The following is a 22,095-nucleotide window of genomic DNA, read 5'->3' on the forward strand; positions in this document are numbered from 1 at the left end:
TCTCTCCGCTCCTGCAGGCAGCAGCACATCCCTGCAGTCGGCAACACCCAGCCTTTGACCGAAGGCGGCTCTCGCTTAATCCCAGGGATCCTGCCTGTCCTTGACTAGGCCTCTCTCTTGCAAACACCTCCAGGTTGGGCGCCTTTGTGCAAATCCGTGGAAAATTGCAACCGGGGAGCCTGTTTGCAGACAAACCGCCGGCCTGGGTTTACTTGTCCGCAACAAGTATCTCCTTGAACGAGGTTTAAGATTAATTAGGCAGGAGATGTTTGCATAGTTTAACTTCACTTGGAGACCCGCGGATGGGATGGCGAGCGCGCCTCGGACTCACTGTTCCAATATTTGCAAAGAGTCAAGGAAATGTGATACAGCAGGAGGAGTATTAGGCTAAACAGGAAGTACATCTACACTGTGGAATCGATGCATTTGGACATCCCTGGCTCAGTGCAATAGGATCTTGAGAAGCAGTCTGAGAATAATTTATTGAGTTTGTATGGGATACTACCGGAGAATTTGCGTGTGCACGTGCGATACGCCTCCCACAGCCAACCCAATAAGACACTCACACAAGATGTGGGGAAAACAATGGCCACAACTCATTTATTGATAACAGGACAAGGGGTTGGCAGCCAAGCATGGGTCCTGGATCATGATCGGGCAGCCCAATACTGCCCGATCCCAAACACATCAGGGGTGCCGCCGGCACAATACCAGGCAAACGCAACCTGGCACCCCTGGAACCACCGGGCGTCCCCCCCTAACCGCTAGGGGGGGGGGGTACCAAACCAGATCCAGGGCCCATGCCCCACGCCACAACAAGTGGGGGGGTGGGAACCACTCCCCCCTTGCCGCCAACCCCAGAGCCTGCTCAATAAAGTAGCCCAAATGCCACACTGGCCATCATAAGTCCTAAAACGTATCCAGTACTGTTCTTGCTTGCTCGAGGGGCTGCATCTAATGCGGGCGGAACTCCTTCCTCCTGCCGCCCGTTGTCCTTTCCAGCATGCCTCCGTTCACCGACCAAGTCCTCAGCGTGCATCCTAGTCCTGCTGCCACTTGACTGCCGCCGTTCCACTCCTATTCCGTGCATCACTCCTTCCTTCTTTCTCGACCATAGCTGACCTGTCGGTGGAAGAAAAGGAACAGCCGGCAGATCGGGTTCCTTCAAGGAGAAGGCCCGGCCTGATATAGGATGCATAAGCTGAGGATTTCCAGCGCCCCATGGATTTTATTACTTCGACAGGGACACCACCCGCAGCCGCTGTGGTGGCCGCTCCTATCCTAAAGGAGTGCCCACCAAATTCCGTCCGAGGGAGGCCCAAATGCTGGAGGGCTCCTCGGAAAACAGCCATGAACTGGTAACGTGTGAGAGGGCTGCCGTCTTGGTGAATGAAAAGGAAGCCAGGGGTAGAGCCTCTCGTGGTCAGGAACCTGGAAAGGGACTGCACGGGGCACAAATGTCCTGGTTCCAAACCCCGTATGTGCAGTGAGACCCCTTTTCCCAGTTGGTCAGTCTTGGACTTGCGGATCCTCAGTGCCAGGGCATTGTCCTGGACTGAGATGTCCCTGAGCTGCAGGGCCCTGTTAGAGGCGTCAGCTTTGGAATTGGCCACCACCTCCCCCAGCCGAAGGGCCCCAAAGAAAGCCGTTGTGAAGGCTGCAGTGAATAACTTAACTTCATATCGGGAGGGGCAGATCCTTTTGAGGGCCTGGACGATTTGCTTGAGGGTCTTGTATGATAAGGGGCGCCTGGTGTCCCGTTGCCTGGGTGCGTGCTTCCTCCAACTCCAGAGGAGCTTCCTGACTCTGAATGCTTGGCACGGATCGCCAAACCCGGCAGCTTTGCTGTAGAAGGCAATCCCAGCCAACTGGAGACGCATGGAATGTGCTGTCACGTTGTTTCTCTTCTGGTGGATGAGGAAGTGTATGACCTCGTCCTCAGATGCTGGCCACTTACTGCCGTATCCAACTTCCAGCCTGAACTTGGTGAATTTTGCCATGGCTGCCCGGTATGCCTTCTGCGTCGCCGGCGCAACGGAGTCCATCAGTCCTGTCCAGGCTTCCCATCTCCAAGGGTCCACAGGTCTGGTGGGAAGCTTGTGGGCAGGACATCTGCGCCTGGTGCTAGGGAGCGAAACCTGTCCTCCTGGAAGCGGGACAATGCATCGGCTACTTCATTGTTCACGCCTGGAATATACTGCGCTGAGAAGGTGATATTAGCCTCCAAACATAATAAGACAAAGTGCCTGACCAGCCTCATTACCCTGGGCGATTTGGAAGACTGCCGATTGACTACCCTAACCACCGCCTGGTTGTCACACCAGAACCGCACCCTCTTGTCCCGGAACAGGTTGGTCCAGATACGCACTGCCACAAGGATAGGGAAAAACTCGAGGAATGTGAGATCCCTGAGGATGTTACCCTTGCTCCAGCTCTCTGGCCATTTGGCAGCGCACCAGTGACCTTGCAGGAAAACCCCGAAACCGATACTCCCTGCTGCATCCGAATGTACCTGCAACTCGGCCCCGAGCTCCCACCTGGACTGCCACATGGACACCCCATTGAACCCCTTAAGAAACTGGAGCCACACCCTGAGATCTTCTCGCATACCTTGCGTCACGCGGATCCTGTGGTGGGGGGCGCGCACCCCAGCCGTTGCCCGTGCGAGACGAGCACAGAAGGGCCTACCCGGGGACACCACTTTGCAGGCGAAATTGAGGTGGCCCAGGAGGGCCTGCAACTCCTTCAGGGTTACCTTCTTGCTGCAGGCTGCCTCTTCGATGCGGGCCCGCAGCGCGGACAGCTTGTCCGCCGGCAGGCAAGACATGCCCCGAACAGAATCCAACTGGATCCCCAGGAATACCAGGGATGTGGAGGGGCCCTCGGTTTTTTCCTGTGCTAGGGGGATGCCGAATACCCTGGACAATGCCTTGAACGTGTTGAGCAGGTGGGCGCACTCCCCGCTACCCCGTGATCCCACAAAGAGAAAGTCATCCAGGTAATGTGTGATGGAACTGGAGTGGGTAAGGGTCTTGGTGACCCATTCGAGGAAGGTGCTGAACGTCTCGAAGGCTGCGCAGCTGACTGCGCAGCCCATGGGCATGGCCTTGTCATAGTACCACAGGCCATTAAATTTGAATCCCAGGAGGTTGAAGTCCTCCGGGTGGACTGGGAGGAGCTGAAATGCTGACTGAATGTTGCATTTCGCCATCAGGGCCCCTGGTCCCTTGGCCTGCACCAAGCTGACAGCATGGTCAAAGGAGGCGTACTTAACTGAGCAGAGCTCAGGAGGGATGGCATCGTTGACCGAAGCCCCTTTTGGGTAAGAAAGGTGGTGGATAAGACGGAACTCGCCTGGGGCCTTCTTAGGGACCACCCCAAGAGGGGAGACCCTGAAATTGTCCAAGGGGGGGGGGGGCATGGAATGGGCCAGCAATTCTCCCTGCGGCGAGTTCCTTAGCGATCTTACTGCTGAGCACCTCAGGTAACTGGTTAGAGAGATGGGCCGAAACTAACAAAATGAAGTTCAACAGTGACAAATGCAAGATACTCCACTTTGGCAGGAAAAACGAAATGCAAAGATACAAAATGGGGGAACAATGCCTGGCTCGAGAGCAGGACGTGTGAAAAAGATCTTGGAGTCCTCGTGGACAGGAAGTTAAACATGAGCCAGGAATGTGATGTGGCGGCAAAAAAAGCCAATGGGATTTTTGCCTGCATCAAGAGGAGCCTAGTGTCTAGATCTAAGGAAGTCATGCTCCCCATGCTCTATTCCACTTTGGTTAGACCACTCTACCAGGAATATTGTGTCCAATTCTGGGCACCACAATTGAAGAGAGATGTTGACAAGCTGGAATGTGTCCAGAGGAGGGTGACTAAAATGATCAAGGGTCTGGAGAACAAGCCCTATGAGGAGCAGCTTAAGGAGCTGGGCATGTTTAGCCTGAAGAAGAGAAGGCTGAGAGGAGATACGATAGCCATGTCTAAATATGTGAGAGGAAGCCACAGTGAGGAGGGAGCAAGCTTGTTTTCTGCTTCCTTGGAGACTAGGACGCAATGGAACAATGGCTTCAAACTACAAGAGAGGAGATTCCATCTGAACATCTGAGGAAGAACTTCCTGACTGTGAGCGCCGTTCAGCAGTGGAACTCTCTGCCCCGGAGTGTGGTGGAATCATAGAATCATAGAATCAAAGAGTTGGAAGAGACCTCATGGGCCATCCAGTCCAACCCCGTTCTGCCAAGAAGCAGGAATATTGCATTCAAATCACCCCTGACAGATGGCCATCCAGCCTCTGTTTAAAAGCTTCCAAAGAAGGAGCCTCCACCACACTCCGGGGCAGAGAGTTTCACTGCTGAACGGCTCTCACATTCAGGAAGTTCTTCCTAATGTTCAGATGGAATCTCCTCTCTTGTAGTTTGAAGCCATTATTCCGCGTCCTAGTCTCCAAGGAAGCAGAAAACAAGCTTGCTCCCTCCTCCCTGTGGCTTCCTCTCACATATTTATACATGGCTATCATATCTCCTCTCAGCCTTCTCTTCTTCAGGCTAAACATGCTCAGCTCCTTAAGCCGCTCCTCATAGGGCTTGTTCTCCAGACCCTTGATCATTTTAGTCGCCCTCCTCTGGACACATTCCAGCTTGTCAATATCTCTCTTGAATTGTGGTGCCCAGAATTGGACACAATATTCCAGGTGTGGTCTAACCAAAGCAGAATAGAGGGGTAGCATTACTTCCTTAGATCTAGACACTAGGCTCCTATTGATGCAGGCCAAAATCCCATTGGCTTTTTTTGCCGCCACATCACATTCCTGGCTCATGTTTAACTTGTTGTCCATGAGGCTCCTTCTTAGAAAGCTTTTAAACAGAGGCTGGATGGCCATCTGTCAGGGGTGATTTGAAGGCAACATTCCTGCTTCTTGGCAGAATGGGGTTGGACTGGATGGCCCAGGAGGTCTCTTCCAACTCTTGGATTCTATGATTCTATGATTCTATACACACACACACACACATAAATGAGGGGCGTTCATTAAAGATTTCCCCAGACCCACTTCTTGTGGACTGAGAGCACTGAACCTTGTCCCAATTCTGATTCCTTCTCTCCATCACTGCCACCGAGGGACACAACACTTCTCCCATCTTTTTAAACAACTGTAACCACCTCGCTTATAGAAGTCAACCAGTTGCTCCAAAAGCCTCGTTGTGACTTTGGAAATCAGAGTCTCATCTTCTGAGAAATGCTTCCCCTTCACAAATACTTTCCTTGTTGGAAAGAGGTGGAAGTCCTGATATTGGAGGTGACCCCCCCCCCCCCCAGGACTCTGTAAAACAGTGTTTCTCAACTTTCCGAATGCCACGACCCCTTAACACAGTTCCTCCTGTTGTGGTGACCCCCAACCATAACATTATTTTTGTTGCTACTTCATAATTGTCATTTTGCTACTAAAATCAAGAAACTTAAATCAAGAAATAGTTTTCTAAGATCTACAGAGATACTCGCTGGAACACCCCAGCAAGTGAGAGTCCAAAAGTGGCAGGCTCAAACCCAGAACCCACGTGCTCACTTCGTTCATCTGGAGAGTCCCCGCTCGTGATCCCACCTGCGTCGCAGGCGCGTTTGGTGGGGACACGAGACAGGGCCTTTTCTGTGGTGGCCCCCTGACTCTGGAACACCCTCCCCAAAGATCTCAGACAGGCCCCTACGTTGGCAGTCTTTAGGAAGAACTTGAAGACCTGGCTGTTCCGATGTGCCTTTTCAGAATAGGAAAACTCCAACAACAAGTCCCAGAAGCACTTTAGTAGAAATTAAGATTGGTGGCACACTGCACTTACCCAAAAATACTACATACCTCTTGTCACATCAGCACTTTTAATCTGTACCCATTACTCTGGCCCGGCCCCAGTTTTATTGTGTCTTGGTGTACTGTTTTATTGCTTTGTTGTTTTGGCACAAATATCTGATTCGCTCAAATTTGAATACTGATGGGGTTGGGGGGATTAAATTTGGCATTTGGGAGTTGTAGTTGCTGGGATTTATAGTTCACTTACAACCAAAGAGCATTTTGAACTCGACCAATGATGGAATTGAACCAATTTGGCGCACAGAACTTCCATGAGCAAAAGAAAATACTGGAATGGTTTGGTGGGCTTTGGCTTAGAGTTTGGGAGTTGTAGTTCACCTACATCCAGAGAGCACTGTGGACTCAAGCAAGGATGGAACTGGACCAATCTTGGCGCAAAGACTCAATATGCCCAAACATGAACATTGGTGGAGTTTGGGGAAAATAGACCTTGACATTTGGGAGTTGTAATTGCTGGGATTTGTAGTTCACCTGAACCTCACCAATGGTAGAATTGGGACCAACTTTCCACAAAGAACCTCCATGACCAACATAATAAATAAAAATACTGTGCTTTTTAATGGTCTTTGGTGACCCCTCTGAGACCTCCAGGTTGAGAAAAGCTGCTCTACTAAATATATGTGTGTGTGTGTGTATTTTTGTGTATTGACATATCTTTGTCCCTAATAGTTCAAAGGCATACCTAGACACATCAGTTTAACAATTGAGAAACCTAATTGCCTTGCCTGAGTGCCATTTTCCAAAAGGTTATGACTAGTTTTACCAGGTCATGCTTGTACCAAGAGGTTATGGCATAATTTTCTAACAAGGTCACACCTTTCCAACAATCATAAAATCTCCAAAAGGTTGTGGAGACTTCCATTTTCCAAAAATTACTGTGTGATTTTAAACCTGGAGTCCATGGCTTTCCAACAAAGGCAATATTTACTGAATCAGACAAAAGTTTCACTAGGTTCTTGTGGGTTTTTTTTGGGCTATAGAGCCATGTTCTAGAGGCATTTCTCCTGACGTTTCGCCTGCATCTATGGCAAGCATCCTCAGAGGTAGTGAGGTCTGTTGGAATTAGGATAATGGGTTTATATATCTGTGGAATGGCTGGGGTGGGACAAAGAGCTCTTCCCTGCTGCAGTTAGGTGTGAATGTTTCAACTGACTACCTTCATTAGCATTTGAAGGCCTGCCTGAGCCTGGGAAAATCTCTTGCTGGGAGGTGTTAATCTGTGCCTGGTTGTTTCTTCTCTGTTGTTTTGCTGTTGTAATTTTAGAGTTTTTTAATACTGGTAGCCAGATTTTGTTCATTTTCATGGTCTCTTCCTTTCTGTTGAAATTGTCCACATGCTTGTGGATTTCAGTGGCTTCTCTGTGTAGCCTGACATGGGGGTTGTTGGTGTGGTCCAGCATTTCTGTGTTCTCCAATAATCTGCTGTGTCCAGGCTGGTTCATCAGGTGCTCTGCTATGGCTGACTTCTCTGGTTGAAGTAGTCTGCAGTGCCTTTCATGTTCCTTGATGCATGTCTGGGCAAAGCTGCGTTTGGTGGTCCCTCTGTAGACTTCTTGTCCACAGCTGCATGGTATACGGTAGACTCCTGCAGAGGTGAGAGGATCCCTCTTGTCCTTTGCTAAACGTAGCATTTGTTGGATTTTCTTGGTGGGTTTGTAGGTAGTTTGTATGTTGTGTTTCCTCATCAGCTTCCCTCTGCGGTCAGTGGTTCCCTTGATGTATGGCAGGAACACTTTTCCTCTGGGTGGATCTTCATCTTGACTCTCGTGGCTTCTTCTCGGTTGTCTTGCAGCTCTTCTGATGTCTGAGGTGGAGTCTCCCTTGGCCTGGAGAGCCCAGTTGAGGGGGTTCAGTTCATCTTGGAGGAGGTGGGCTTCGCAGATTCTCTTTGCACGGTCTGCCAAGGCTTTGATGGTGCTTCTTTTTTGACTTGGGTGATGGTTGGAGTTTTTATGTAGATATCTATCTGTGTGTGTGGGTTTTCTGTAGACGGTGTGACCCAATTGTTGATCTGGTTTGCGGATGACTAGGACATCTAGAAAAGGCAGTCTTCCATCCATGGTGAACTGGATGTTTGGGTGGATGCTGTTCAGATGGTCCAGGAACCTGTTGAGTTCTTCTTCTCCATGGCTCCAAATGGTGAAGGTGTCATCCACATATCTGAACCATAGAGAGGGCTTTTTGGTTGCTGTCTCCAGGGCTTGTTCTTCAAAGTGTTCCATGTAGAAGTTAGCTATGACCGGGCTGAGAGGGCTCCCCATAGCTACTCCATCTTTCTGTTCGTAGAACTCATTGTCCCACTGAAAGTATCTGGTGGTGAGGCCATGGTGGAACAGAGCTGTGATGTCTTCTGGGAACCTCTGGTTGATGAGTGCCATGGTGTCTGCAACTGGGACCATGGTAAATAGAGACACCACATCGAAGCTGATCAGTTTGTCGTTTTTCAGCGGGTGTATCATCCCATTGACATTGGAGTTGCTTTTGTTAATAATACTAATGTATGGTTGTTGTGGCTGTTGTTGTTGTGTTGTTATTTTTTCAGCTTCCTGGATTCCATGGCTTTCCAACAAAGGCAATATTTATTGAATCAGACAGAAGTATTTCAGACTAAAACCCAGAGCGGATGCATCATCTCATTGATTAATGTATGGTTGTTGTTGTTGTTGTTGTTGTTGTTCTTATTCTTTCAGCTTCCTGGGAAACAGTGGCTTCTGGAGCCTTATTCCTCTTCGCCATCCGTTTCCCAAACTATTTGCCTCTCTTTCTGCACTTAATGACGATCCAGAACTGAATATTTATGATCCGTATTAATTATGTAGATTTCCTCCCTTCCTTCTTTCTCTAGTTTTTTTTTTTTTGAAATCGTCATTGAAAAATTAACAAAAAAATATCTTCAAAAGCCATGCTACTACATGAAGTGCATGAGGATGAAACCGCCTGCCTCGGATGAGCCAATTGCTGAGTTGCCAAAATCCCCAATTAAATTAAAACAGGACCTTTGTGGAAGTTTCCGAGCCGCCTTTAATTGCCCCATTGGGTTGCCGTTTCCCAGTTTCGTGCCTATAAAAGGCATCTGTTTGGCCCCGTCTTTGGATTTCATGGCTTCTGAATATTCAGAAATAGCATTTTGTTGTCACTGGGATGTTGCTAAGTTGGGCTCTGCATGTGTATGCAGAGCCCAACTTAGCAATATTCCAACAACAAAAAGCTGTGTCTGAATATGGTCTGTTCCACTATATACGAGGGGCGATCATTGAAGATTTATCACAGGATACTTATTTATTTATGTATCGTGTCATCAGCAACCAGACCATTGTATTACATTTCTAACAGAACAAAACTAACAAACTGATAAAAAAAACCCCACAAGTTTTGCAAGCTTGGTAGTTGATTAAATGTCCTTTGACCAGTATCTGGCCACTCGGAGTGCCTCTGGTGTTGCTGCAAGAAGGTCCTCCATTGTGCATGTGGCAGGGCTCAGAGTACATTGCAGCAGGTGGTCAGTGGTTTGCTCTTCTCCACACTCGCATGCCAAGGATTCCACTTTGTGGCCCCATTTCTGAAGGTTGGCTCTGCATCTCGTGGGGCCAGAGCGCAGCCTGTTCAGTGCCTTCCAAGTCGCCCAGTCTTCTGTGTGCCCAGGAAGGATCTCTCATTGGGTATCAGCCATTGGTTGAGGTGCTGGGTTTGGGCCTGCCACTTTTGGACTCTCGCTTTCTGGGGTGTTCCAGCGAGTGTCTTTGTAGATCTTAGAAAACTATTTCTAGATTTAAGTCGTTGACGTGCTGGCTGATACCCAAACAGGGGATGAGCTGGAGATGTCTCTGCCTTGGTCCTTTCACTATTGGCTGCTACTTCCCGGCGGATGTCAGGTGGTGCGATACCGGCTAAGCAGTGTAATTTCTCCAGTGGTGTAGGGCGCAGACACCTCGTGATAATGTGGCATGTCTCATTAAGAGCCACATCCACTGTTTTAGCGTGGTGAGATGTGTTCCACACTGGGGGCATGCATACTCAGCAGCAGAGTAGCATACGCAAGGGCAGATATCTTCACTGTGTCTGGTTGTGATCCCCAGGTTGTGCCAGTCAGCTTTCGTATGATATTGTTTCTAGCACCCACGTTTTGCTTGATGTTCAGGCAGTGCCTCTTGTAGGTATGAGCACGGTCATAGAATCATAGAATCATAGAATCAAAGAGTTGGGAGAGACCTCCTGGGCCATCCAGTCCAACCCCATTCTGCCAAGAAGCAGGAATATTGCATTCAAATCACCCCGACAGATGACCATCCAGCCTCTGTTTAAAAGCTTCCAAAGAAGGAGCCTCCACCACACTCCGGGGCAGAGAGTTCCACTGCTGAACGGCTCTCACAGTCAGGAAGTTCTTCCTAATGTTTAGATGGAATCTCCTTTCTTGTAGTTTGAAGCCATTGTTCCATTGCGTCCTAATCTCCATGGAGCAGAAAACAAGCTTGCTCCCTCCTCCCTGTGGCTTCCTCTCACATATTTATACATGGCTATCACATCTCTCAGCCTTCTCTTCTTCAGGCTAAACATGCCCAGTTCCCTAAGCCGCTCCTCATAGGGCTTGTTCTCCAGACCCTTGATCATTTTAGTCGCCCTCCTCTGGACACATTCCAGCTTGTCAATATCTCTCTTGAATTGTGGTGCCCAGAATTGGACACAATATTCCAGGTAAAGTGGTCTAACCAAAGCAGAATAGAGCATGGGAAGCATGACTTCCCTAGATCTAGACTCTAAGACCAGAGTAGGGGTCCTCAAACTTTTTAAACCGAGGGCCAGGTCACAGTCCTTCAAACTGTTGGAGTGCCAGATTATAATTTGAGAAAAAATATGAATTCCTATGCACACTGCACATATCTTATTTGTAGAGCAAAAGCACTTAAAAACAATACAATAATTACAATGAAGAACAATTTTAACAAATATAAACTTATTCGTATTTCATTGGGAAGTGTTGGTCTGCTTTTGGCTGATGAGATAGGATTGTTGTTGTTGTTGTTGTTGTTGTTGTTGTTGTGTGCTTTCAAGTAATTTCAGACTTAGGTTGACCCTGAGCGAGGGCCGGGTAAATGACCTTGGAGGGCCGTATTTGGCCCTCGGGCCTTAGTTTGGGGATCCCTAGTCCAGAGTGACTCCCAAGTATTTGGGTGTGCTGCAATGCTCCAGTGCGATTCCTTCCTGAAATCAGATGCAACATGGATATGGAAATGGAAGGAGTCTAAAGGTGGCCACCATGTATACAAATAACTGAGGATATCTTAGAAAGAGCTTCTCAAAGTTGCCTTCTTGTTTGAGGGGCACAAGGGCAGGTCCACAAGGAACTTGAGACCCGAAAAAAAATCTTCTGAAGATGTTCAGCTCAACTCTGGTTCAAGTCCAGTTTCCTCATTTGGTAAATGAGCAACTCCGGCGAGATATTTATAGGGCTCTGTTGGGACCGTCCTCGTTGTCGTTGTTTTCCAATGAAATTCCATGTGTCAATAGATGGAAAACCAATATTTACTTTTGTCTCCCTTTGATGGTGGCCCACCCCCCTCCCCCAAAACACGCTCTCCCCACTGAATGTCTGCAATGCAAACCCTCAGAGCCTCGGGGTATTTGTTCTTCTTACAGAAATAGCACGCATCTCCCAACCAATGCTACCTTCATTCTTTCTGTGTTTGTGTCTCCGAACGGAGGAACAGTAATCCAGTCGCTTGGTTAAAGCCTTCTTCCTTTGAAGTCTATGGAGATGTGCCATAATTTCCATAAAAGGATGGCAGAAATGGCCCATGGGTTGGTTGCTAATAGATCTATCCAACGTCAACCAATTTAGGATTCAGGGCAAAGTTGTCCATTTGGTGCCTGGAAACCCTTACAGTACCCTATGGATTTTCTGCAGTGGCAAAAGAGTGCTGTCCAAAAATATTGGTTTGGAACAGCTTTTATTTAAAGCACTTCCTTCATAACCTCTGTGCCCACAGGCAATCACATTTATAATATACTAGCCGTCCCCTGCCAGGCGTTGCTGTGGCCCAGGCTGGTGATCTGGAAAGTAAAGTAATGAGAAAGTGTTGGTTTCTAATATATGTATAGTGTCTAGTGTCTAGATCAGTGTTTCTCAACCTTCCTAATGCCGCGACCCCTTTCATACAGTCCCTCATGTTGCGGTGACCCCCAACCATAAAATTATTTTTGTTGCTACATCATAACTGTAATTTTGCTACTGTTGTGAATCGTAATGTAAATATCTGATACGCAGGATGCATTTTCATTCACTGGACCAAATTTGGCACAAATACCTGATACGCCCACATTTGAATACTGGTGGGTTTAGGGGGGGGGGGAGGTGTTGATTGATTTTGTCATTTGAGAGTTGTAGTTGCTGGGATTTATAGTTCACCTACAATCAAAGAGCATTCTGAACTCCACCAATGACAGAATTAAACGTGGCACACAGAACTCCAATGACCAACAGAAAATACTGGGAAGATTTGGTGGGTATAGACCTTGAGTTTGGGAGTTCACCTACATCCAGAGAGCACAAACAATGATGGATCTGGACCAAATTTGGCACAGATATTCAATATGCCCAAATGTGAACACTGGTGGAGTTTGGAAAAATAGACCTTGACATTTGGGAGTTGTAGCTGCTGGGATTTATAATTCACTTAAATCAAAGAGCATTCTGAACATCACCAATGATAGAATTGGGACAAACTTCCTACACAGAACTCCCATGACTAACAGAAAATACTATGTTTTCTCATGGTCTTTGGTGACCCCTCTGATACCCCCTCACGACCCCTCTGGGGGTCCCGACCCCCAGGTTGAGAAACACTGGTCTAGATCTAGGGAAGTCCTGCTCCCCATGCTCTATTCTGCTTTGGTTAGACCACACCTGGAATATTGTGTCCAATTTTGGGCACCACAATTCAAGAGAGATATTGACAAGCGGGAATGTGTCCAGAGGAGGGCGACTCAAATGATCCAGGGTCTGGAGAACAAGCCCTATGAGGAGCGGCTTAAAGAGCTGGGCATGTTTAGCCTGAAGAAGAGAAGGCTGAGAGGAGACATGATAGCCATGTATGTGAGAGGAAGCCACAGGGAGGAGGAGGGAGCAAGCTTGTTTTCTGCTTCCTTGGAGACTAGGACGCAAGGGAACAATGGCTTCAAACTACAAGAGAGGAGATTCCATCTAAACATTAGGAAGAACTTCCTGACTGTGAGAGCCGTTCAGCAGTGGAACTCTCTGCCCCGGAGTGTGGTGAAGGCTCCTTCTTTGAAAGCTTTTAAACAGAGGCTGGATGGCCATCTGTCAGGGGTGCTTTGAATGCAATATTCCTGCTTCTTGGCAGAATGGGGTTGGACTGGATGGTCCATGAGGTCTCTTCCAACTCTTTGATTCTATGATTCTATGAAACCCTGCCAATGTCCTCCCCAAACACTATGACCCACCATCTTTCATTCAGGGACCATTTCATCCTAGATTTAACGTGTTTCCTCCACCACAGGCAGGCATCCGAGTGTTCCTTTCTCTCTCCATTGGTGTGGAATTTGCATAACCCTGCTCACTGCCTCTCCCTTAACCCTTTCCTACTCTTTTCAACTCTACATAACCCCACCAATGATGGCTCTGGTCCTAACTTGGCACACAGAACCCCCATGATCAACTTTTGTCCACCAGATTGCAGAATTAATGCAGTTTGACTCCACTTGAATGTTCCGTGGCTCAATGCTATGGATTGCTGGGAGTTATAGCTTCCCAAGACCTTTAGGCAAACTACAGATCCCAAGAGTCCACTAGAATAACCAGAAACACCACAGGGTTGGTTTTTTTTGGGGGGGGGGGGGCTGACCTTCATTTCTGGAAGTTGTAGTTCCCTTACACCTCTCGATGGACTGTCACCTTATCGTGGTGAGGGGGCTTGCGTGTTCCAATGAAACAGTGGGCACAACGACTGGAGTCGTGCACTCCCAGAAGTGGCCGCAGGGGAGGTCCAGACCAAGCACAGTCCGGACCCAAACACCTCAATGGCGGAGCAGGCGGAGGATAACATGGTACATGTTACAACAGCTGTGAAGGCGGAAGAAGGCTACAACAGAATGAGAAGCCACGGTCATCTTGGTAAACTATGCCACCCGAGGAACCTCACTCTGTGAAGACTGTGTGTTGGTCAGTGTGTACTGACCTCCACACATTAAAAAAATTAATGGACAGACGTCTTCCAAGGGATCTTCCAAGTACAATTACATCCAGAGACACTATGCTCCCTGTATGCTGCCTGTATGCTGCCCCAGTTATTAGCCTGGCTGTTGCATCCCAGTTCAAGAAACAAGATCATAAGATTAACTCCACCACTCTGGACTGTAGGAAAAGCAATCCTTGTTTATTGATGAAAAATTGGTTACAAAAGAAAGGTAAATGCAGAGTAAAAAAGCCACAAAACAACACAGTAGTCAATAGGATCTCTGAACTTGAGCAAAACTTCAAAAGCCACAAAACAATAACCAGGAGTCTGTTAGCCTTTTACTAACCATGAACTTGGAAGCTACAAGCCTCTGGGATTACTGGCCATGGAACACAGGAATTCTGCCAAGACCAGCCACAGTCCCGAACGTTGCTTGACCTAAAGAAGCACCCGGCAGGGATGCTCTTAAACCAAAGAAGCTATTCTTAGAAACGCCCCTTGACTTTTCTGTTTGGGCCTCTTTCTGCTGAAGACGCTGTGACCTTCGTACAGAAACAAATCTATCTCTCACTATCTGTTCTCTTCGGACCTCATTATCAAGCCCAGGTGGGGAGATATCACGGCTAACTTCCAAAACATTCTCTTCTAACTGTTGGGTTTCGTTTTCATTCCCACTGACCTCTGCATCAACAACAGATTCCACACTGTCAGAGTCAGGGAGAGCTTGCTCAGTTTGAAAAACTATCAGAGAATCCTGTTCACACAGATCAGGATCAGACTGAACCCCAACACTGGCTGCCTCTCGTTGGACTATTTGAAGCTTCCGAGCAGTCTTCAAAGGCAGCACCACGTAGAGTGCGTTGCAGTAGTCTATCCTAGATGTAACGAGAGCGTGGACCACCGTGGCCAAGTCTGACTTCCCAAGTCTTTCTTGGCACTCAACAAACATTTTCCATTTTCAAAAGGTACTGTTTCCACCCCTATCATATGATGTTTAAGCGCTCTGGGAGAGGTTACTTTTTCTCTGCTGTGGATAAGATCCACATCTTGTGTGTTTCCCTTTTTGGAAAGTAACACCAAGAAGAAAAAGGAGCCTCTGTCCTGTACGATTTGTATGTTTACTTTCCGAAATAAACAAACAAACAAACAAGCGAGTCCACAAAGGGCTTTCTTTGTAGTTCTTGTTTGCTGTAAGTAAATATCAAGACAGCCTTTTTTCATCTCAATCACCAAGGAGAGATTTGGTGGCCCCGGCAACTGTCTCCGGCAAGGTTAATAAGTTAAGACGGTTGACAGCTCCTCGGTGGAAAAACAGAACATTTTCTCCCTCTTAACTATCCCATTTGGATGTAAATAACTTTATATAATGTCACTTCTTGGGGGGAACATCTGTTGTCTCCTTTGTCAATGCAAAGTGCAATGCAAAGGAATCGTTGCCTATGAGGAAAGAACCACGCAATGTGTGGGCGTTCGTATTTTTTAAAAATGGGAAGAAAAGACCACAGGAGGATGAGAAAAGGAAAGAATTTAACAAACTTTCATTGCTTAGTCTGGACTGTGGAAAGTCCACTAAATTTTGGGTTCATATGGCATCCAGTAGTGAGGGTTGTACATCTTAGGAATCTTGCAGATGTTACATGAAGACTTTTGACAAAATGTGATGCCCAAAATTCAGATTGAATACTCAACTATGGTTTGCCAACAGAAACTGTAACACCAAACCATGATTTGTAGAATGCAGATAATAACACTAAATCACAGTTTATGGAATGCAGATATTACACGAAACCAAGGTTTGTGAAATGAAGACATAACACTAAACCAAGGTTAGTGAGATGAAAAATTCACACTAAACCATGGTCTGAGGAATGAAGACATGATACTAAACCATGGTTTGTGGAATGCAGATATAATACTAAACCATGGTTTGTGGAATGAAGACAAGACACTAAACTATGGTTTGAGGAATGAAGACATGACATTAAAACGTGGTTTGTGGAATGAAAATATGACACTTAACCATGGTTTGAGGAATGCAGACAAAACACTCAACCATGGTTTGAGAAATGCAGATATGATACTAAGCCATGGTTTTAGGAATGAAGAAATAACATTAAACCATGGTTTGAGGAATGGATACATGACATTAAACCATGGTTTGAGGAATGGATACATGACATTAAACCATGGTTTGTGGAATTCAAATATGACACTAAACCATTGTTTGAGGAATGAAGAAAAGATGCTAAACCATGGTTTGTGCATTGAAGACAAGACACTAAACCATGGTTTGAGGGATGAAATCATGATTCTAAACCATGGTTTGAGGAATGAAGACATAACATTAAACTATGGTTTGTGGAATGAAAATATGACACTTAACCTTGGTTTGAGGAATGAAGAAATACTAAACCATGGTTTGAGGGGTGAAAACGTGACGCTAAACCATGGTTTGTGCAATAATAAGTTACACTAAACCATGGTTTGAGGAATGAAGACATTACATTAAACCATGGAATGAAAATATGACACTTAACCTTGGTTTGGGGAATATAGATATGACACTGGACCATAGTTTGTGGAATGAAGACAAAACATTAAACCATGGTTTGAGAAGTGCAGATATGACACTAAACCATCATTTTAGGAATGAAGTAATACTAAACCATGGTTTCAGGGATGAAAACATGACACTAAACCATGGTTTGAGGAATGCAGACAAAACACTCAACCATGGTTTGAGAAATGCAGATATGATACTAAGCCATGGTTTTAGGAATGAAGAAATGACATTAAACCATGGTTTGTGGAATTAAAATATGACATTAAACCATGGTTTGTGGAATGAAAATATGACACTAAACCATGGTTTGAGTAATTCAGATATGACACTAAACCATGGTTTGAGGAATTTAAAATGACACTAAACCAGTGGTTTGAGGAATGTAGACATGACACCAAACCATGGTTTATTGAGTGCAGATATGACATTAAACTAGTTGGAGAATCCTGGGGAAAAGTAATTTTTCCAGGCTTTGGCCCTGATCCTCAGTTATACTAAAGACACAGAAATTGAAGCCTATGGGTAGTCCCCACTACAGTAGACCCAATGAATCAATTCTTGAACAGTGAGCCAATACATATGTAAATCCCATTTATTCAGTGGGCAACTCTAGTTGAAGCTATCAACAGGATTTAGGTCTAGATATTTTTAACGTGTTGGGCATGCCCATTTCCTGATATATGAAATGGGATTCACTCCGATAGTTCATATTTTGCTTCTTGGTGATATCAACCTTGAAAACAATGCAATTGTTGGCTGGTTTGTCGGTCGTTTGGTCAAATGTGAAGCTGAAACATGAAGGAGCCTTCCTTTATTTCAAACACAATTAGCTGTTTAAGTGTCTCGGGTCAATTTATTAACGCTTTATTCATCGGGGTGTAACTTTTACGAGGCTTTATGGCGATGGGGAATTATATTCTACACAAATACAATAGAGATTTAAATGTTCCGCGGGATGTGCCGCTCGGGGCTTTATGGCACACCGTCGTAATGGACCTTGACCAGCCAAAGGTCTGATCCGTTAAAAATATCACCCGCTCGCCACTAATTTCCTTCCTCTTTAATGACTGATAATCCTTGTCGATTTAGTGCGGTAGTCACAATCTCAGACTGGTTTCCTTCCCCCTCGCTATAAATGTGATTGTAACATGGACCTATTTAAGTGTGTCTGCATAATAAAATTAGTCGGGGAAACTCTTGTCGATTGCTTCCAGCTCCTTGAACTTCCATTAGGATATTGAAACTTGTTAGACTGTAAAGCCGTCGTCGTCCGTGGTTTCAGGCCAGCAGCTTCGCCATCCGGGGAAGGAGTAATGATATTGTGCTTCTGTTGCACAAGAAAATTAATCTTATGCATACATTGCAAATCTAATGTGGACAACGGCAGCGGAACAATGAATCCAGGCTGAGTTTCCATCTCAATTGTAAAGGAGCTCTCCAAGGTGCTGAAGTGAGTGAAGGAAGTGCATTCAGCACCATGGATAGCGGTACAACTCCCGCAATTTGCCAGTGGTGTCAAACAACATTGACCTTACAGTGTAAATCAAGCATGGACAAATTTCGATAGTATTATTATTATTATTATTATTATTATTATTATTATTATTATTATATAATAATAATAATAATAATAATAATAATAATAATAATAATAATATACTATCAAGGCCATAAACCCCTGGGCCATGCCTGTCATAAGATACACTGCTGGCATCGTAAACTGGAAGCAGGCAGAACTGGTCAATTTGGACAGAAAAAGAAGAAAACTCATGACCATTCATGATTCACTGCATCCTCGCAGTGATGTTGACCAGCTGTATCTGCCTAGAAATTCTGGTGGCAGAGGACTTTTACAAGTAAAACAAGCAGTCGAAGAAGAAAAACATGCCCTAGCAGAATATGTCAAGGAAAGCCAAGAACCTACTTTAATTGAAGTCAACAATCGGAAACTTCTCTAAAGCACAGCAGACAAAGAATCAGTACAAGAAAACTGCACTACAAACCAGAGCTGACAGCTGGCACAACAAAGCCTTACATGGGCATTTCCTTGACAAAATTGAAGGAAAAGTGGACAAGGAGAAGACCTGGTGATGGCTCACGAATGGAACCCTGAAGAAGAAGGCCTAATTCTTGCAGCCCAGGAGCAAGCCATCAGGACAAAGGCCATTAAGGCCAGGAATGAAAAATCAGCGGATGACCCAAAATGCAGACTGTGCAAGGAAGCGGATGAAACCATGGACCATATCTTCAGCTGTTGCAAGAAAATTGCACAGACGGACTACAAAAAAAGGCACAACTTTGTGGCCCAGATGATTCACTGGAACTTATGTCACAAGGACCACCTTCCAGCAGTAAAGAATTGTTGGGATTATAAACCCGCAAAGGTCGTGGAAAATGAACACGCAAAAATACTGTGGGACGTTTGAATCCAGACTGACAACGTTTTGGAACACAATATGCCAGACATCACGATTGTGGAAAAGAAAAAAGTTTGGATTATTGATGTCACCATTCCAGGTGACAGTCGCATTGAGGAAAAACAACAGAAAAAAATCAGGATCTCAAAATCAAAATCCAAAAGCTCTGGCATAAACCAGTACAGGTGGTCCCAGTGGTCATGGGCACCCTGGGTGCCGTGCCAAAAGATCTCAGCCGGCATTAGGAAGCAATAAACATTGACAAAATCACGATCTATCAACTGCAGAAGTCCACCTGACTTGGATCTGTGGGCATCATTCAACAATACATCTATCACACAGTCCTAGACGCTTGGGAAGTATTCGACTTGTGATTTTGTGATACGAAATCCAGCATATACATCTCTTTTTCTGTGACATACTGTGGTGTCAGTAAAATAATATATTTGGAATTAACACTAAATGGCAAACTATCACTTGCTACATTGTTTTCTCCCTGTTATCTCTTCATTACTGGAGAACAAGCCCTATGAGGAGCGGCTTAAGGAGCTGGGCATGTTTAGCCTGAAGAAGAGAAGGATGAGAGGAGATATGATAATAGCCATGTATAAATATGTGAGAGGAAGCCACAGGGAGGAGGAGGGAGCAAGCTTGTTTTCTGCTTCCTTGGAGACTAGGACGCAATGGAACAATGGCTTCAAACTACAAGAAAGGAGATCTCATCTGAACATGAGGAAGAACTTCCTGACTGTGAGAGCCGTTCAGCAGTGGAACTCTCTGCCCTGGAGTGTGGTGGAGGCTCCTTCTTTGGAAGCTTTTAAACAGAGGCTGGATGGCCATCTGTCAGGGGTGCTTTGAATGCAATGTTCCTGCTTCTTGGCAGAATGGGGTTGGACTGGATGATAGCCCAGGAGGTCTCTTCCAACTCTAGGTTTCTGCCCAGCTCCTTAAGCCGCTCCTCATAGGGCTTGTTCTCCAGACCCTTGATCATTTTAATCACCCTCCTCTGGACACATTCCAGCTTGTCAATATCTCTTATGAATTGTGGTGCCCAGAATTGGACACAATATTCCAGATGTGGTCTAACCAAAGCAGAATAGAGGGTTAGCATTACTTCCTTAGATCTAGACACTATGCTCCTCTTGATGCAGGCCAAAATCCCATTGGCTCTTTTTGCCGCCACATCACATTCCTGGCTCATGTTTAACTTGTTGTCCACGAGGACTCCAAGATCTTTTTCACACGTACTGCTTTCGAGCCAGGCATCGTCCCCCATTCTGTATCTTTGCATTTCATTTTTTCTGCCAAAGTGGAGTATCAAGACCATTAAACAAGACCATTTCCTAAACCAATCTTGTCTTGACTGAATATTCAAATATTTATTTTTCTTTTCATGGATGAAATCATTAATTAAATATTCAGAGAGATACAAACACGGTTTTCAGGTCCCACCTTGTTTTATCTTTCCAACCTCTGACGATTGTGGCATGAATAGCGACTATCATAAATTTTAATACATCTGACCATTTGTTGTTCCCCTCCTTTACCTCTATGTTGAGGGACAGAAATTGAGCTTTATTCCAATGTAGTTTTTGCTCTATTGTTTCCTCTATTACTTCTCTATCAGTATTATAGTATTTTTGAATTTCAGAGCAGTCCCACCACATGTGTGAAAAAGTACCAATCTCCCCACATTTATGCCAGCATTTGTTAGAAATGTTTTTCATAATGTGAGCCAATTGAGAGGGGGTCCTATACCATTTTGAAATTATTTTATTTTGTGTTTCTTTTATTCTAAGATGTTTAATTTTTTGATTTTATCGATCCAGGAGTTTTCATTAAAGTTTATATCCTGTTTCCAGGCCTCTACTAAAGTATGTTTTGTATTATAGGATAAGGCTATTTGTTCCTTATATGTTGTTGTTGTTGTTCCTTCGTTCAGTCGCCTCCGACTCTTCGTGACCTCATGGACCAGCCCACACCAGAGCTCCCTGTCGGCCGTCACCACCCCCAGCTCCTTCAAGGTCAGTCCAGTCACTTCAAGGATGCCATCCATCCATCTTGCCCTTGGTCGGCCTCTCTTCCTTTTGCCTTCCACTTTCCCCATCATCATTCCCTTCTCTAGGCTTTGCTGTCTCCTCATGATGTGGCCAAAGGACTTCCGCTTTGTCTCTAGTCTCCTTCCTTCCAGTGAGCAGCCGGGCTTTCTTTCCTGGAGGATGGACTGGTTGGATCTTCTCGCAGTCCAAGGCACTCTCAGCACTTTCCTCCAACACCACAGCTCAAAAGCATCTCTCTTCCTTTACTCAGCCTTCCCTAAGGTCCAGCTCTCACATCCGTAGGTGACTACAGGGAATACCATGGCTTTGACTAGGCAATGGATCTTGGTTGCCAGTCTGATGTCTCTACTCTTTACTGTTTTATCGAGACTGGACATTGCTCTCCTCCCAAGAAGGAAGCGTCTCCTTATTTCCTGGCTACAGTCTGCATCTGCACTCATCTTTGCACCTAGAAATACAAAGTCTGTCACGGCCTCCACATTTTCTCCCTCTATTTTCCAGTTGTCAATCATTCTTGTTGCCATAATCTTGGTTTTTTTGACGTTTAGCTGCAACCCGGCTTTTGCGCTTTCTTCTTTCACCTTGATTAGAAGGCTCCTCAGCTCCTTCTCGCTTTTGGCCACCAGAGTGGTGTCATCTGTATATCTGATGTTGTTAATGTTTCTTCCAGCAATTTTCACCCCAGTTCCTTATATATTTCCCCTATAATGCCTTTCTCTTTTTCTATTTTCCAGCCAATTATTCTATCCAATGGGGCATCTGATGTTTCTTTCTTTTTTATTTCCTGTGCTCTTTGTGACAAGCCTAACCAAGCTATCCAATACTTTAAGCCACATTTGTCCTTTATCTTATCCCATTTTTATTTTTATTTTTATTTTTATTATTATTATTATTATTATTATTATTATTTGCTTTATTTCTATACCGCATTTTTCAGCCCAAACAGGCGACTCAATGCGGTTTACAAGGTACAAGTTATCACAACAATGTCAGTGCAGTTAAA

General features: G+C 45.5%; 1 protein-coding gene across 1 annotated transcript; it reads right to left on the bottom strand.

Annotated features, from left to right (window-relative positions):
• Positions 1–1,040: 1,040 nt before the first annotated feature.
• Positions 1,041–2,045, bottom strand: LOC137097618 (integrase/recombinase xerD homolog). The gene has a single exon (XM_067471463.1). The coding sequence runs from the start codon at positions 2,043–2,045 to the stop codon at positions 1,041–1,043; it is 1,005 nt and encodes a 334-aa protein (XP_067327564.1).
• Between the last annotated feature and the right edge of the window lie 20,050 nt (positions 2,046–22,095).

Source organism: Anolis sagrei, chromosome 9 (genome assembly GCF_037176765.1).
Source record: "Anolis sagrei isolate rAnoSag1 chromosome 9, rAnoSag1.mat, whole genome shotgun sequence".
Taxonomy (NCBI): Eukaryota; Metazoa; Chordata; class Lepidosauria; order Squamata; family Dactyloidae; genus Anolis; species Anolis sagrei.

Excerpts from the sequence above, each read along its gene's own strand:
- LOC137097618 (XM_067471463.1), bottom strand. The coding sequence starts at position 2,045 with ATGGACTCCGTTGCGCCGGCGACGCAGAAGGCATACCGGGCAGCCATG.